Source organism: Pituophis catenifer, unplaced genomic scaffold (genome assembly GCF_029215685.1).
Source record: "Pituophis catenifer annectens isolate HBS135680 unplaced genomic scaffold, rPitCat1.0.hap2 SCAF_1, whole genome shotgun sequence".
In the NCBI taxonomy this organism is placed as follows: domain Eukaryota; kingdom Metazoa; phylum Chordata; class Lepidosauria; order Squamata; family Colubridae; genus Pituophis; species Pituophis catenifer.
In genome coordinates, this window is record NW_027256881.1 from 264,744,050 (window position 1) to 264,760,632 (window position 16,583).

Genomic DNA, 16,583 nt, shown 5'->3' on the forward strand with positions numbered 1-16,583 from the left:
GGCCAACCTTCCAAGGACTACTGCATTCCCATTATCTCAGAATATGCACTGTGGCCCATGTCTGTTTAAAATAAATAGCACCAAGCAACTCAGCAGTTACTATGATTGTCTTCCTCCTTCAAGAAAGCTATATGACAAGTCATGATTAAAAGGTGCTCCTTACCTGTACATGAACGGAGCTACTGTGGCGGTATTTGGATGGCTGTATTGCTGTTGCGGATGAGGTAGCTGAACACTCACAGTATTGCTTCCTGTTGTCTGGGTGGTACTATTAGTTGGCCCATTGACAGCATGGCTGCTGCTGCTGGAACTTAAAGCTGACCAGCCTCCCATTCCTCTCCCATCAGTGGAGGCTAAACTTGACGTGGAACTTGAATTCTTGCAATCTAATTGTGCTTTTGGATGAGAGAGGCTGGAGGCTGGCTTTGCGCTTCGGCTTCTTTCACCTTCCTTTGCAGAACAACTTGGGGCACTTGAGGATTTCCCTGTGGTGTTTTTCATCCCTGGTTTTGGTATTCCACTATGTGAAGGGGCAGCTGCTTCTTTCTTGGCACTGTTGAGCTTTCCTCCTTTTGGGATAAAGCTTGCTATCTTGGAGGATTTTTTTGGCATTTCGTTTACAGCAGGAGGGACCTGTTCTTCCTTCAGCTCTTCTTTCATGTCAGCTTTTTCTATCACGGAAGTTCTCTTGGCCACATCTTTGTTTTTTTCCTTTTCTTTCTCCTTTTCCTTTTCTTTTTCCTTTTCCTTTTCTTTTTCTTTTTCTTTTTCTTTCTGTTTCTCTTTCTCTTTTTCATTGCCCTTTGGGGAACTCTTTTTATTGGTCAGAGCCCGACTAAATGTCCGTTGTGCAATTCCCTTAAGTGCAATTTTGGGACTATTTGATGTGGGTCCTGGGGTGTTTAAATTCCGATTTGCAGCCTCCATCTCCTCACTTTCTTCAAAGTTTGAGAGGCCCTCTAATCTTTCACAACTAGTGTCCCGAGACCCCGGACATTCAAGAGATGACCCTACTGCTTTGGAACCCCCTTTTGTATTGAAGAGTTTCAACTTCTCCAGCATTGATTTCTGACCATTGGGAGTAGTTTTGACCATCTCTGGGACGGGTTTGGGAGATTCCTGAACCTGCTGTTTTACAGTTAGTGTGGATGTTGTGGTTGTGTGCTTAGCACTTAATGATTTGCTGCGCCAAGGTTTAACTGCAGAATTGGGCTGGGGGATGGCTGAAGAATTATTGCAACTGGCAGCATTGTTGCTACTGCTGCTTTGAACCAAAGAGGTTGCATTTTCATTCATTCCTGTGGGTTGGGGATCTAAACTGTCTGCTGGTTCTGGGGAGAGAGAGAAAAAATAAGATACAAGATTTATTTATTTATTTATTTATTTATTTATTTATTTATTTATTTATTCATATTTCTATGCCGCCCACTCTCCGAGGACTCAGGGTGGCTTACACCAAAGACAGTATACTAAATAGCATATTGCCCCCAACAATCTGGGTCCTCATTTTACCCACCTCAGAAGGATGGAAGGCTGAGTCAACCTTGAACCGGTGAGATTTGATCCACTGATCTGCTGAACTAGCAGTCAGCTGAAGTAACTGCAGTACTGCACCCTAACCACTGTGCCAGGTCGGCTCATTGTTGGCACTTTAGATTTAGACAAAAGCTTCAGGTCAACATGATTTGCTTTCACAGTATTTCAGTATTTGACAGTATTTCAAAAAACAGAAATGACATTTTATATTCTATCTATCTCTCTATCTATCCATCCACCCACACTCCCCCCCTCCCTCCCGCTCTCCCTCCCTCCCTCTATTTATCTATCTATCTATCTATCTATCTATCTATCTATCTATCTATCTATCTATCTATCTATCATCTATTTTTGGACTTGAATTAAGATCAGGTTTTTTGGGGAGAGACTAATATAATAATTTAATTTTGGCAATTAAAATTGTTAAAGGTTTTATTTCAATTGCAAGTTTACTGAAAACTCCATCTTTTTCTTAACTGCTCTGAATCACCCAATCTACATTTGCATGTTTACCCCCATTATAGTGATATAGTTTGGAAGCTGTCTAACCAAAGCTATATTTTAAATAAAGAAACAAACATGAACTCAGTGTGTATGGAACCATCCAGCTTGACAATCCTGAAAAATAATTGAACAAACAATTCCAAATGTAACAAGAATCAAACAAAATAAAACCAGAATCGCATACCAGAATCACCACAAACCAAACTAAGTCCCCCATCAACCAAATCTTAAATATATATTTCATTTCCTAATCCACAAAGCTAAAATATACCTTTATCCTGACAAGAATTTATGTATGGTATGATCAAATTTATCTTAAACTGACAGCAGCTACATTAAAAAGATATCACTGAAAAGTTTCCTTGATGAGTTCAAATCTCTTCTACGTTCTTTTTTCTGAAGGCATTTCATGTTTTTTTTTTCTTTTAAAAAGAGAGCTTAAAAATCTCCCTTACTCACCTCTCGAGAGCCACTGCTTTTTAAAGCTACTCCTTGCAAACTTTCTCTTCTGGAGATATTATATCCCAATTACTGCAAACACGTCTTCTGCTAGACTGCTGATGCTTCCAATTAACTTTTGCCATCTCTCAACTGTTAGCCTGCCCTGCAGCTTGCTGGGGATTAACGGCTTTTACCTGCTATCCTGGATCCTTTAGCAACAAACGGCAACTAGAGCTTCTTGTGCTTTTTGAACTTAAAAATAAACAGCAACCGGCAGTGAACGTTTGCAGCAGTTTGGAAAAAGAACTGTGAGTGTTGTTTTCTGAATCATACACTGCTGAAGCCACAGAGAGTCTCTTTGACTTCACTTTCAACTGCTCACGGAAGAGACAGCTCTGTTAATCTCACCAGTGTGATTTGCATCAAACTGTTTCATATTTCTAAGCACACCCATCTTCCTTACTTAGCAGAGATTTAGGTTTCTAAGAGAATTCTCATGCAGTCAACTCCCACTGTCCTAACAGAAACAGCAGATGTGCATGCTCATTTTATAGAGAGCAGGCATTGCTAGGATTGGAAGATTTCCAGAGTGTCATTAATTATAAATGATTAAACTAGATAATCTCTGTTGCACTTTTTCCCACCCTCACCCTTATACCAGAAGTTTGGAAATGGAACCAACTCAGATCTAAATGCCTCACAGAATGAACTAGATTTATAGATTTTTTTTTTTAGGTGTAGTTAAATACTTAAGCAATCCCTTTTCATTTTGCAATTGAGACAGAAGTTAAAAGTTCATTGGAGGTATGAATACACACTACACGGCTATCTAGTCAACACATACAAATCAGTTCACAGGTTATGCCAGCCTATTAAACATATGATTTTATACCCAACTGTATGCAAACTTTAAATTATCTGTATACATCAAGAAACTAATTTAATTCTAAGGCATCAGCTGCAGCAAGGTCCACTCCTCTGCTCACCACAGAAGTCCTTACGCCACCAGACTTGAAATTTTGGGCTTAGACAATCTAGAACCATGATGGCGAACCTATGGCATGCGTGCCACAAGTGGCACGTAGAGCCATATTGGTGGGCACGTGAGTGTTGCCCTAGCTCAGCTCCAGCGTGTATGCACACGCTGGCCAGCTGATTTTCGGGTCTTCTGGGCCCACTGGAAGTCGGCAAAAGGGCTGTTTCCGGCCTCCGGAGGGCTCCAGGAGGGTGGGGAAGGCTGTTTTCGCCCTCCCCAGGCTCCTAGAAAGCCTCTGGAGCTCGGGGAAGGTGAAAAATGGGCTTACTGGGCCCACCGTGCCACCACATGCCAAAAGCGGGAGGAGCACGGGGGGTGACGAGGGCATGCAGGGGGGAATTATGGGTGTGGGCACACATACGCGCGATCACCCCGCACTCCCCCCACTTTTGGCACGCAATGGCAAAAAGGTTAGCCACTGACCTAGAACTACGCTACCTTCAGTCTGACCTAAGCATAGTACATAAAATTATCTATTGCAATGTCCTACCTGTTGATGACTAATTCAGCTTCAACCACAACAATACACGAGCACACAATAGATACAAACTTAAGGTAAACCACAATAAACTTGATTACAAAAAATACAACTTCAGCAACAGAGTGGTCAATGCCTGGAATACACTATCTGACTCTGTGGTTTCTTCCCCAAAACCCCATAACTTTAACCTTAAGACTGTCTACTGTTGATCTCACCCCATTCCTAAGAGGTCTGTAAGGGGCGTGCATAAGCGCACCAACATGCCTACCATCCCTGGCCTAATATCCCCTTTTATTCATATCCATTTCATGTACCCTGTTTCCCCTAAAATAAGACATCTCCTGATAATAAACCCAATTGGGCTTATGCACTTTTGAGTGCATGCACTAAAATAAGTCCTCCACTGAAAATAAGCCCTCCCTGAAAATATTTAAACGCATGTGCAGCTGGTCCCCGTCATTTCCCCTGGTTTCCTTCATGCACCCCAAAATAATAAGACCTCCCCGAAAATAAGGCCAAGTGCTTATGTCGGGGTTAAAAAAAAATTTAAGACAGGGTCTTATTTTCAGGGAAACATGGTATTAATAATCATGTTTATACTTATATCTGTTATCTAATACATGCTTGACAAATAAAATAAATAAATAAATAAATAAATAAATAAATAAATAAATAAATAAATGAGGAATTATTCATTATTTTATGCAAAGTTCTGTATCCCATCCTTCTGATGGGTACGGACCATTCCGCTTCATGTGGAATTAAGATATTAAAGATTGCTTTGAACGCTTCCAGAAAATGCTAAATCCTTAGTCCTTTTTTTAAAAAAATTAGTGCCTTAGATCAATGCCGACTCCTGGACAAGCCCTTGCAGTTTTCTTGGCAAGATTTCCAGAAGTGATTTGCCACTGCTTCCTTCCTAAGGCTGAGAGAGAATGATTAAGGTCACCCAGCTGGCATCATGCCTATTGCCCAAAACAGGACTAGAACTCACTGCTTCTAGCCTCGTGCCTTAATCACTGCACGAACTGGCTCTCTTAGTCCTATAATATTTGTAAACACTTCCCAGTTACCTCACCACATTATATCTTTTATTATAAGTAGAGTGTTAATTATTTAAAAAAGAAAAGGTTCTTCTGTTATTTTTGTGGAAAACTCATGGGGATAGAGTTGCATAAAGAGTAGTGAAGGCAATGGTTCAATGGAGGAGGACATTCATTTTTGGCTTCTACTTCTCGTTCACCTAAATCACAAATTGCAGAAATAGTAGTAATTTCTAGATGCTTGATGTGACTGATTGTACAGAATTTTTGAAATTAGACTAAAGTTTATGGGCAACTGGATAAGAGTTATATACAGCCCTTAGGCATTAATTGCCTAACCCTGCCTCCAATAAAACAACTTGTGAGTTGTATATGGGAAACTGATGGATCTAACTATAGATGGAATCCACAAAATGGACCTATCCCTTCTTTGCCTTAGTTCCAAGCGTGAATATAGGAAACCTTCAGATTTGGAGGCTGCAGAGATGTCAAGTGAAACCTAGTAACACATTGCCTTTAATGTTTAATCCTTGTTATGGATAGATTGTAAAAACTTTATAGAGATAAAGCATTCTCCTCAGTTCCCAATCTGGAGCTCTTGGGTGATCCCTAGAACCTTGTGTTAGGATTTTACCATGAACCTGCCTTATGAATGAATAAATGCCGATCATTACTTCAGTTGCTTTTTCAGGTCATTGGCTTTGGTCCTAGTTCAGTTGAAAACCTTCAAACATTTCATTTCGAGAGAGAAAAAAGTTCCATGCACTGTCTCACATTGTCTCATTTTGCAATGCGTTAAATTAATTCCCACCTGTCATCTTCCCTGAGGCGGTTTTGTTTCTTCAAGAATGTTTGCCAACTTTACTCGACAACAAGTCAGACATGTTCAAATTCAAAATATGGTTAGGCTAAATGACTACTTTCTCTCCTCTTTTCAAAGCAACAGCTCGGCTTGGAATTTATTTAATTCCCAGTGTTTCTGTTACAGATTCGCTGGTGGTCCTGTTTGAATGCCAATGCATATTGTCCCACATTTAGCTTGAATTTCATCAGCTCCTGTAATACCTCGACTGCAAATTCAAACCTAGCCACTCACAATGAAACTATGTCAATAGTTTAAATTGTTCTGTGAAATGTTTGTGTAAGAAGAACTGGAGAAAACGCATATAATTTCCCATCATTTGTCAAATTAAACCTAAACACAGGCTGCTTCCTTATGGTTACCACTAGCTGTAGATATTTGTCAGAAATAAAGAAAATTACTTCTAGAAGATAATTCTAACTAACTTTAGTCTTTGGGAAGAGCCAAAAATGAGTTTATAAACACGAGGGGAGGGGATGGGATGGACAAGTGTGTGTGTGTGGGAAATCTGTGGCCTCCCATATATCAAGTGTTGGGAGACAATCTTTCACTGCTCCTCACACAGAATCACAGTAGGGTGAATGGAATTAGGGATCATGCTGTGACCATCATTTGCAATTGTCAGTTAAATGTAGCTGGTCTTTCTGAGAGAAGGCAATGGTTTCTCTCAGACAACATGTGTCTTCTCCTAGAACTATTCCTTTAAAGGTCCCAAAGGTGTAATGAATCACAGAACTACAATTAGTTTGCTTCCCTCCTTGCTAAACAAAGTATTACATGAAAAATGGTGCATCTCCATCCAAGAATAAACAAAGGCCAAGTTGGCCATTTTGGGAATACTCAATTCTATAGATTTGATCTTCTAGCAGTGAGAATTAGTGATGCTCCATGTAGCCTGTCAGTGTCTGTGGAGGGTATGTATGTATGTGCCCTGCCCTCTTTCTCACTGGTGACAGAGAACAGGTGCCAAAAGTGTGGGAATCACATGGCCTCAAACTCTTAAGACCTGGCTCTTCCTTTAGGCCCTGGGACAGAAAATTATGTAATTCATTAAAGTATATCAATATGTGACTTTATTGAACTTAGTGCTATTTGTGTGCTTCTAGTGATTTTTATTACATATTTTATTGTTATTTTTACTGTTAGCCATACAGGACAAGCATGCACATTGAATTGTATTAATTATAAAAAATTTGGTATCGTTATACTAAGTCAATCATCGCACATACAGTAATGAGTTTTGTTCTGGGTTTCTTGAGGTAAGCTGAAAATCAGAATGTTGCATCATTATTTGAGATCAGGTGTGTCCAACCCACGGCCCTTGGGCCACATGCGGCCTTGGATAGCTAGTAATGTTGCTCCACAGGATAATTTAAAAATGGAAAATAATAAAGGATTTTTAATGCATATGAATATTTTATTTATATATATAAATGTATGTATGTATGTATAGTTAATATTTCGGATTTCTTCCCATGTAATTGTGGATATATCCCTAAAAGGGTAGAAGCGACGTTTCGGCAGAATCCCATCTGCCATTATCAGGCTTATGTCAGCAGTCATTTTGCACTAACTGTCGTTGGTATTTCAAATCTGGTGCTGGTATTCTGGGATGGCTCCACCTTTTCATTCTGATTGGTTGGGAGTCCCAGTATGTGTTTATTAGCTTGGCTTCGGGTGTATGGTCGGTTTTTCTCCACTAGGTGGCAGGGCTTCATCTTTGTGGCTGGTTTGAATATGATTTGGTTGGGATTTTTTTGTTTAATGTTTGGTCTATGTTTTATATATGGTGTTAAGATTCATCTATCTATGAGAGCAGGTTTCCAAATAGTAGGCAGACGTGAAGTGTCATCCCGTTTATTCATGCAATATGGTCTTTTTTCTATTTCTATTGCTTCTTTGATTATCCTGCCATTGAGATGTTCTATTTTTGCAACTGTTTTTGTTTTATTAAAATTAATGTTGTGTCCTGTTGTATTTATATGTTGAACTAATGATGATGTGTGTTTTTGCTTTTGTATTGAGTTTTTGTGTTCCTCGATGTGCACACTCATTCTTCTGTTGGTCTGTCCAATGTATGTTGATGGGCAGGAAGCACACGGATTTCGTATATGCCTTGATCTTCTAATTCTATTTTGTCTTTGGGGTTTCTCAGAATGGACGATATCTTTCTATCTGTGCAAAATATGGTTTGGATGTTGTGTTTATGTAGTACTTTGCTAATTTTATCTGTTGTTCCCCTTATATAAACATAAACATAAACACAACATCAAAACCATATTTTGCATATATATATTATTTTGTTCTTTTAGTTCGTAGGTTCATATGTATAATACTTTTCTAGTCAGAGTTGTCAGGGTTTTTTCCTACGTAGCTCAAGATGTTTGTATAGCCATAGTGGGGTGATATCTCAAATCACCACTTTCAGGCTTTGTCAGACATTTTAAGTCTCACAACAGACAACACAAAATGTCTGACAAAGCCTGGAAGTGGTGATTTGAGGTATCACCCCACTATGGCTATACAAACATCTTGAGCTACGTAGAAAAAAAAACCCTGACTAGAATATATATATATATATTTATGTGCATATTCTTTCTAGCCAGGTTCCACCTATGTAAGCTAAGTTGTTCTTCAGCCCTAGTTCTGTGAAATCTCATTCACAAGTTTCTGGGCTTTTTGTATCCTGCTGAAAAGCAACAACTCTGTGCTGCAATTTGGGAGACTCAAATAGCTATTTCTGCCTTATAAGGCGTCATCAGTGAGCCACACCCTCTTCTCAAGTAACCTCCCTGTAAAGGTATAATGTGTCTTTTTCTTTTTTCATAGGCTTTTATGTGCATATTCTTTCTAGCCAGGTTCCACCTATGTAAGCTAAGTTGTTCTTCAGCCCTAGTTCTGTGTGTGTGTGCGAACACCCACTGCTTGCACCCGTGGGGCAGCAAGAGCCTGCATGTGCTCACTGGCCGCAGCCCACTATTGGTTGCTGCAATATCCTTGCCGTGATTATAGTATAGGTACATACATTTGCAGAGGTAATTGTCAGTCAACAAAGGATAATCTTATTCTCTAACCCATTTGGCAGGAAAAAGGTGTGAGACAGCTTAAATTAGCAGAGGTGTGAAACTCACTGGTGAACAAAAAGTTTTTGGCAGGCAAAATGGAACAACGGCCCAATCTTGTTTGGGAAATCTGATTAATTGCATATGAGAGAAGCAAAACAAGGGTGTTGAGTTCAATATGATTTACATTTGAAGGTACACATTGCAGAACATTATTGAAGATTCAGTAAAAGGACTATAGCTACTCAAATGAAATAGCCATGCTTGGCTTTGGGTTTACTTCTGCACCATAAATAGTCAGAATGTTCTTCATGGCCTAAGGCTTAAGAACATTTTATACCAATTATTACAGAAGAAATTTCCATTCAAATGAATGGAAAGCACCTCATGAGCAAATATTTGAAACTGAAGCAGGATATTCCTATATGGAACACATACCTGTTGGAAGTGATGGATTTACAGTAGGCTGTAATTTATTTGATGGGATCCTCGGTTAGCCTTCAGTAGTAACATAAAATTAGGATAGTTATAGGTCTATTACAGAAGAGGGATTGCCCATGTTATTGTCCCCACAGCCATTAGGCTAATTGTAAAACTTACTAGGATTCAGTGAGAGGGAAATTGATCAAGTCTCAGGGGATAGTTCAAATTGAGCAAGGAAAGAAGTGCATGCGTTCAGATTGTTTTGTCAGCTAAAGAGGCAAGTACTTAGCATGAAAGGACCATGTTTCTTGGACTGGACTCATATGGAGACCAACAGTTGTGGTCTGTTCTGTTTCACTTGCAGGTTGTGGTGCGGGATAATAATTGGTTCATCTCAGTTGCCACTTGACTTCAATGCTGGAACAGGGTACTGAAGATTAATCAACAGATCACAAGAGAGTCTATTGTCATAGTTAAATTCTTGATCTCTAAGCAAAGGCTTTCCTCTTATACTGATGAGAGTAGGAATAGCTAAATCTAGCTGACAGGCCTCACACAAGGCTTGGATATAAATCTCCAGACTCTTAATTCAGGGATCAGCCTAGTTGGCAGATGTGACTTGTTTAAAAGAGTGTCTTTATAGTAGAAAAGAATGAGGCTACATGTACATAGGTGACCTACCCACCAGTCATATACAGAACGAAAGACCTTACAAAGTCTATACAGATAGTTCTTGATTTATGACCACAATTGAGCCCAAAATTTCCAAAATTGCTAAACAGGACAGTTATTAAGTTATTGAGTTTTGGTGCATTTTATGACCTTTGTTGCCACAGTTGTTAAGTGAATCACTGCAGTTGTTAAGTTAGCAACATGATTGTTAAGTGGATCTGGCTTCCTCATTGACTTTGCTTGTCAGAAGGTCACAAAAAGTGATCACATGATATTGATATCTGACTAAGTGGCTCAGTGGCTAAGACTTGTTGATCAGAAAGGTTAGCAGTTCGGTGGTTCAAATCCCTAGTATAGGTCTCTTGAGTGAGCAGGAGGTTGGACTAGATGACCACCGAGGTCCCTTCCAACTCTGTTACTGTTATCTATTTACTGAGATATATGTATGTATATGTATGTATGTACATACATATATACATATACACACAAACACACATATACATATACATATGATCCCGGTACACTGCAACCATCATATACATACATGCATGCATACAATCACATAATTTTGGTACACTGCAACCATCATATACATACATACATACATCATATACATACATACATAAATGCAATAAGCATACATACAATCACATAATCCTAGTACACTGCAACCATCATATACATACATACATCATATACATACATACATGCATACATACAATCACATAACTTGGTGCACTGCAACCATCATATACATGCATACATACATACATCATATACATACATACATACATACATACATACATACATACATACAATCACATAATCCTGGTACACTGCAACCATCATATACATACATACATTCATACATCATATACATACATACATACATACAATCACATAATCCTGGTACACTGCAACCATCATATACATACATACATTCATACAATCACATAATCCTGGTACACTGCAACTATCATATACATGACCTTCTGACAAGCAAAGTCAATGGGGAAGCCAGATTCCCTTAACAACCACGTTACTAACTTAACAACTGCAGTGATTCACTTAATAACTGTGGCAACAAAGATCAAAAAATTGTGCAAAACTCACTTAATAATTCACTTAATAACTGTCTTACTTAACAGTGGAAATTTTGGGCTCAATTGCGATCATTAAGTCAAGGACTATCTGTACAGACACATGCCAGTATGCCAAGCATCTGAATTTTGATCATATGACCACAGGGATGCTGCAAGTCCTAAGTATGAAAAGTGGTCACAAATATTTTTTTTCAGTGCCCTTTTAAGTTTGAATAGTGTTCTCTCCCTCCCTCCCTCCCTCCCTCCCTTTGTGTGTGTGTGTGTGTGTGTGTGTGTGTGTGTGTATACACATCACTAGACTACTTTTCAGTTTCTGAATTGCTTTTGAGTAGTTTTGCCTACTAAAGAAAGCTTCATGAAAACGAAATTGAGGAAAATCTCATCATGTAAAAGTAAAGAAAGCAATGGTAAAATTCAATGAGTATGATCCTCATATTCCCCCCCCTCTCCACATCACTAGCCTACTTTTCAGTTTCTGAGTTGCTATTGAGTTTTGCCAGCTTCATTGTATCCCATACTAAAGATTTAGTTTTTCAGTCTCCTTTGTGGCCTCTTAGTTAAGAGATGACAGTTGAGAAAATTTCTGTTCCTTGGCAAGTGTCGGTCTGTTGAATAATCATATTCAAATATAATTTTCTTTTGCACTAATATTCTTAAAAGCTCATACCTAGTATGGTAGTCTTCCAATATTTCAGTTGCTAGTGAAACAGCCTCTCTGTGTTTAAATAAGAGGCTGAGGCATGATTCAAATGCCAAGTCTAGCCTATTAAAAGCAACATAAGATTAAACAGCAGATGTACTGCTTGCTGTTGAATCCATTCCGCTAACACCATTGGGCCTCTGGATTTACTGTGCCCTGTGGCACATCCCCAAAAGAAATAAACTTAAGCCTGACTCAAACAAGCAAACTTTGCTCTTAAGACACAGCAAGTTTCATTTAAAAAAAAAACCTGATAAATAATACATAGAACAAATAATTGCATTTTTCAGCAGCTGATCAATTTTTTTTCAGGTGCCTTTCAGCTCATTATTCAATGACAGTAGTTCCAAACTACCCTTCATGTAAGGATGAGGAACCTGATGGCCTAATTACTTGCATCATTCATCATCAAGTATCATCAAGAGCTGTAGTGGCTCAGTGGTTAGAATGCAGTATTGCCAGATAACTCTGCCAACTGCCAGAAGTTCAATGCTGGCTCAAGGTTGACTCAGCCTTTCATCTTTCCAAGGTGGGTAAAATGAGGACCCAGATTTCTGGGGGCAAAACAGCCCGGGAAACAGGACCCTTGTTAGTCAACAGGAGAGCTGATTTACCACCAATTTATCAAGTACTTAGGAGGCGAAGATTTGACAGCAGAAGCAAACAACAGCCAATGACTTCATAGCCAGCCATCAACACCCCAATCGACATCTAAAATAGTACCTACAATAGGTACTATATAAATACCATACACAGAACAGTCCGAAGCATACACTCTGCTAGAGAGAAGTTCCCTGAAAATGGGCTCCAGTACAAGTCCGAAAGCTTGGAAGACAAAACCTCTGTTCCCAGTGACTGACCTAGACTAGATCCTGCAACATTATCCTGGGATATGTATATTCGCTTTCCTTTGTGCAATATGCTGACTTTGTAAACCACTTAGAGAGTACTATAAAATACTATATAAGCAGTATATAAGTCTAAGTGCTATTGCTATTGCTTGCTATCGTTGGCTTGGACTCATTTGTACTTCCGCAGCATCTTCAGAGCCATACATTCAACATGTCTTCTCTTTAATATAGATTCATGTTGCCTTCTCAACAAAATTGAAGTCCCTGAATTGTTCTGTGGCATCTGAATTGTTTAAACTCAGTTCTGATAATTCAAAAAGAAGTGAATGAAAGTAATCAAAATGATCAGAGAAAATATTTTTCAAGTAGGAATCTTGATTGGAATATTATATCAAAACAATCAAGAAAAGTTCCCACTTTAAGGTTTTGGAAAACCTTTACAGGAAGTTATTTCTGCCTATTTTAAAATACTGTATGGGAAACAGTCCGCTACATTTAAATTATTTTGAATCTACCCAAAAAATGAAATCATACTTTCTACAATCTTTAAAGTCTATTATGCTTTCATGTTTATAGGAGTAAATCTAGGTTGCTATCTTCAGAAGCAAAAATGATGTTCTGAAAATATTCCAGGCTACTTATTTTGCTCATACAAGTGATACTGTGTTTCCCTGAAAATAAGACTCTGTCTTATATTTTTTTGAACCCCGAAATAAGCACTAGGCCTTATTATTTTGGGGAGAGTGGAGCAAGATGGGGCTCCTCTTACCATCTTACCTGATTTCCAGCTCTGTGTTTAAATATTTTCAGGGAGGGCTTATTTTCAGGGGGAGGCTTATTTTAGTGTATGCGCTCAAAAGCCTGATTGGACTTATTATTAGGGGATGGTTTATTTTCAGGGAAACAGGGTATTTAAAAAAAAAAAAAGCTTGCATGATTTCTGCATTTGAAACAATATTTACATTCTACTTTCTAATTTTTAACACCCAAGATTGCTGTTAGAAAGACATTTAAATGAAAATTGTTCATGGTCTAAATAAATTTTAAATATATACCAAAGGTATAAACCACCCCAATCAAAATCTGTAGGCACCCTTTTCAAATATACTGGAGAAATGAACTAAATATAGACAACGGGACTTGAAGTTATACAGAAAAAGTGGGTTTGATTTCTCTTATGTGGATCCAAGCTGAGGGAGATTTTATGTTTAGTGTTTCAGAAAACATATACAAGAGAAAAGGTACATAAAGCATATTCTTTAAACAATATTAACTTGTATGTTGATAAATTAATAGATCTGGCATTTGTCTTCACCACAGTTCTCTCCAAGACTGGTTTCAAAGGAATAATGTTTAGACACAAGTACTGTGTGTAAGCTCCACCAACTCTAATGTTTCCCATTCATTTTTTTTTTCCATTGCATGTGCCAGGTTCCATCCAAATATAATGTTGGCTGGGTAACAATTGCAGCATTTGGATCTTTGTGCAACAAAACCATTGCATTTACATTGGAGGCTTTAAAACTATTGGGGCTTGTTGACTGGAAGATTCCAAGGCTGGAGGTCTCAACACAGCTAAAAGAGATAAACTGGGGAAGGCTGGGGTTTTTGTGTGAGTGTGTGTGATGGTGTCCAATGAAATTCCATAACCACACTTATTCATATACACATGAATGAACACACACAGTTTTGTATAATAAATATTTTTATGAAATGTTTTAAAACAGCTATATTGCAACTCACAGCAAAGTGAAGGGCTACTTAAATCACCCAGAGAGGCTCTTTTAAAGACAGTTGCTCAAATATTTAGAATGTAAGGAAGCCGTCTCCTATTAAGGAAAGTCATTTGGCGCTGTCTCTCTCTCTCTCTCAATATTTAGGAAGAGAGTAAAAAGGTAACTTCTGCCAAGCTCTTAATTTTTAATTTATTCCAAGGTGTAGTTTAAATTCTGGTTTTTAAATGCACAACACTGTATAAAGTTGATTTATTTCTTCATTATTTTAAGCTGCGATTAAAAAGCTATAGGTCTGTGATGGTGAACCAATGGCACACATGCCCAAAGTGGCACACGAAGCCATGTCCCCCAGCACGCGTGGCCTTGCCTGTTTGTCTTCCGGGTTTCTGGCGCGTATGCGCACGCGACGATCAGCTGTCCTTTGCATGCACGGCAGTGCCAAAAACCGGTGTGTGCATGTGTGCTGGCCAGCTGATTGTCGGGTGCGCATATGCGCCAGAACCTGGAAGTTCGGCTTTTCCAGAGCGCAATCTCTTCATGCATGCAGCAGTGCCAAAAACTGGCCTGCGCATGTTTGCCAGCCAGCTGATTATTGGGCGTGCATGTACGCTAGAACCCAGAAGTTTGGCTTTTCCAGAGTGTATCCCCGATGAGGGCGCACATACACATGCGACATTTCAGTGTGACCTTTTCGGCACTTGGTGCCGAAAAGGTTCGCCATCACTGCTATAGGTGGATAGAGTTTTTACTCAAGAGAGAGAGAGATGAGAAGTTTAAAGAACACACTGCAGTGTGTAAAGCAATGTATGGATGAACCTAGAAGCAAGAATGGTGTGCAAGTACAGAAAAGGACAGACAACTGGTGCCCTTTTCTTTCTTTCTTTTCCCCTCTTTCATGATTATGTTTTGGACTGTTTTTATGTTTTCTGCATTGTTCCTTGATTTTTAAATGTTTTAAAAATTGTAACTGCCCAAAGTCATTGGGAGTTGGGTGGCATATAAATTTAAGAAAGTATATTCTATATTATATTAATTATAATTCATGAAGGTTGTTGTAAACCAGGTTTGTGCTTCCACTCCTTTTTCTTATTTCATGCTTTATAGTTTCTTTGGTTACTGTTTCTGACTCCTTTTCTGTATTCTGTATAATGTTGCTTACTCCAAAAGGGCATAATATAATAAGCACAGATATATTATATTCAGAAATATCAAATTAATACTTAAAAGTTTTTTTAGTGTGAATTACTTTGTAATTTTTGTTACAAAGGGTTTTTTCCCCTCCCCTTTGGCAGTGTTGCAACACCTGACGAAAAATTTTTTGCTCTTCAACTGTTGCTAGCTTTGCTCTCTTTGCCTTCAAAGTAGTAGTCACTGATAATGAATCTGAGCTTTATTTCATAACCTTATTGAATTTTGACAGTTGGGCAAACTGTAGCTAATCCCTTTCAGTTACTGGAAATTTACCACCCCTCACCCTTCCTGCATCATTCAACTAACACACTTGGCTTCAGTGCTACTGAATTTGGCACAGTCAAATATCAAATTTACTGATGATCTGGCAGTTTATCCAAAAAAGGATAGATAAATTAAAGAATAAATTAAAGCATATTAGAGTTTTTGCTGGCAAGTCACATTAATGGATAGAGCACACAAGAGATATTAGTAAAGCTATCTATCTTTACAATTACCCATTTCTAGCATTTGTTTTAGGAAGAACACATTTATTTATTATGCAATTAAGCCAAAGAGCTTTTCTGGGAAAACGTTAGGAAAAAATGTTAAAATGTTAAAACATAGTGTCAAAACATATATTTTACAGATAATATATATATTACAATACCAATACAGATGGAGTTGGATGAAATAAAATATTGAAAAAAGATATAATTTCTTAAAGGAAAACACTCCAAATTCAATAGAATGGGATATATCCTTTTGTATACTTTTATGTCACAGTGTGGTATTTTTATATCTAAAGTATAAAAAAGTCACTTTGTATGGTGTTCTGGCAACTACAAATAGGGGTCATAGGAGAGAAAAATAGATGCAGTCAGAACTAAAACTATTTTTAAAATGACTTAAATTTCATACATATTTGGAAATAAATTTTAATGATTGACATGAGTCAAACTT

General features: G+C 38.2%; 1 protein-coding gene across 2 annotated transcripts in view; it reads right to left on the reverse strand.

The window, feature by feature from the left end:
• The window catches only part of NAV2 (neuron navigator 2), a 298,412-nt gene that overhangs the window by 149,548 nt on the left and 132,281 nt on the right, over positions 1-16,583 (reverse strand). For both annotated transcript variants that reach the window (XM_070935086.1, XM_070935079.1), the window contains one exon: positions 164-1,331. In XM_070935086.1, coding sequence (XP_070791187.1) covers positions 164-1,331 — 1,168 coding nt within the window. The remainder of the gene's footprint in view (positions 1-163; positions 1,332-16,583) is intronic.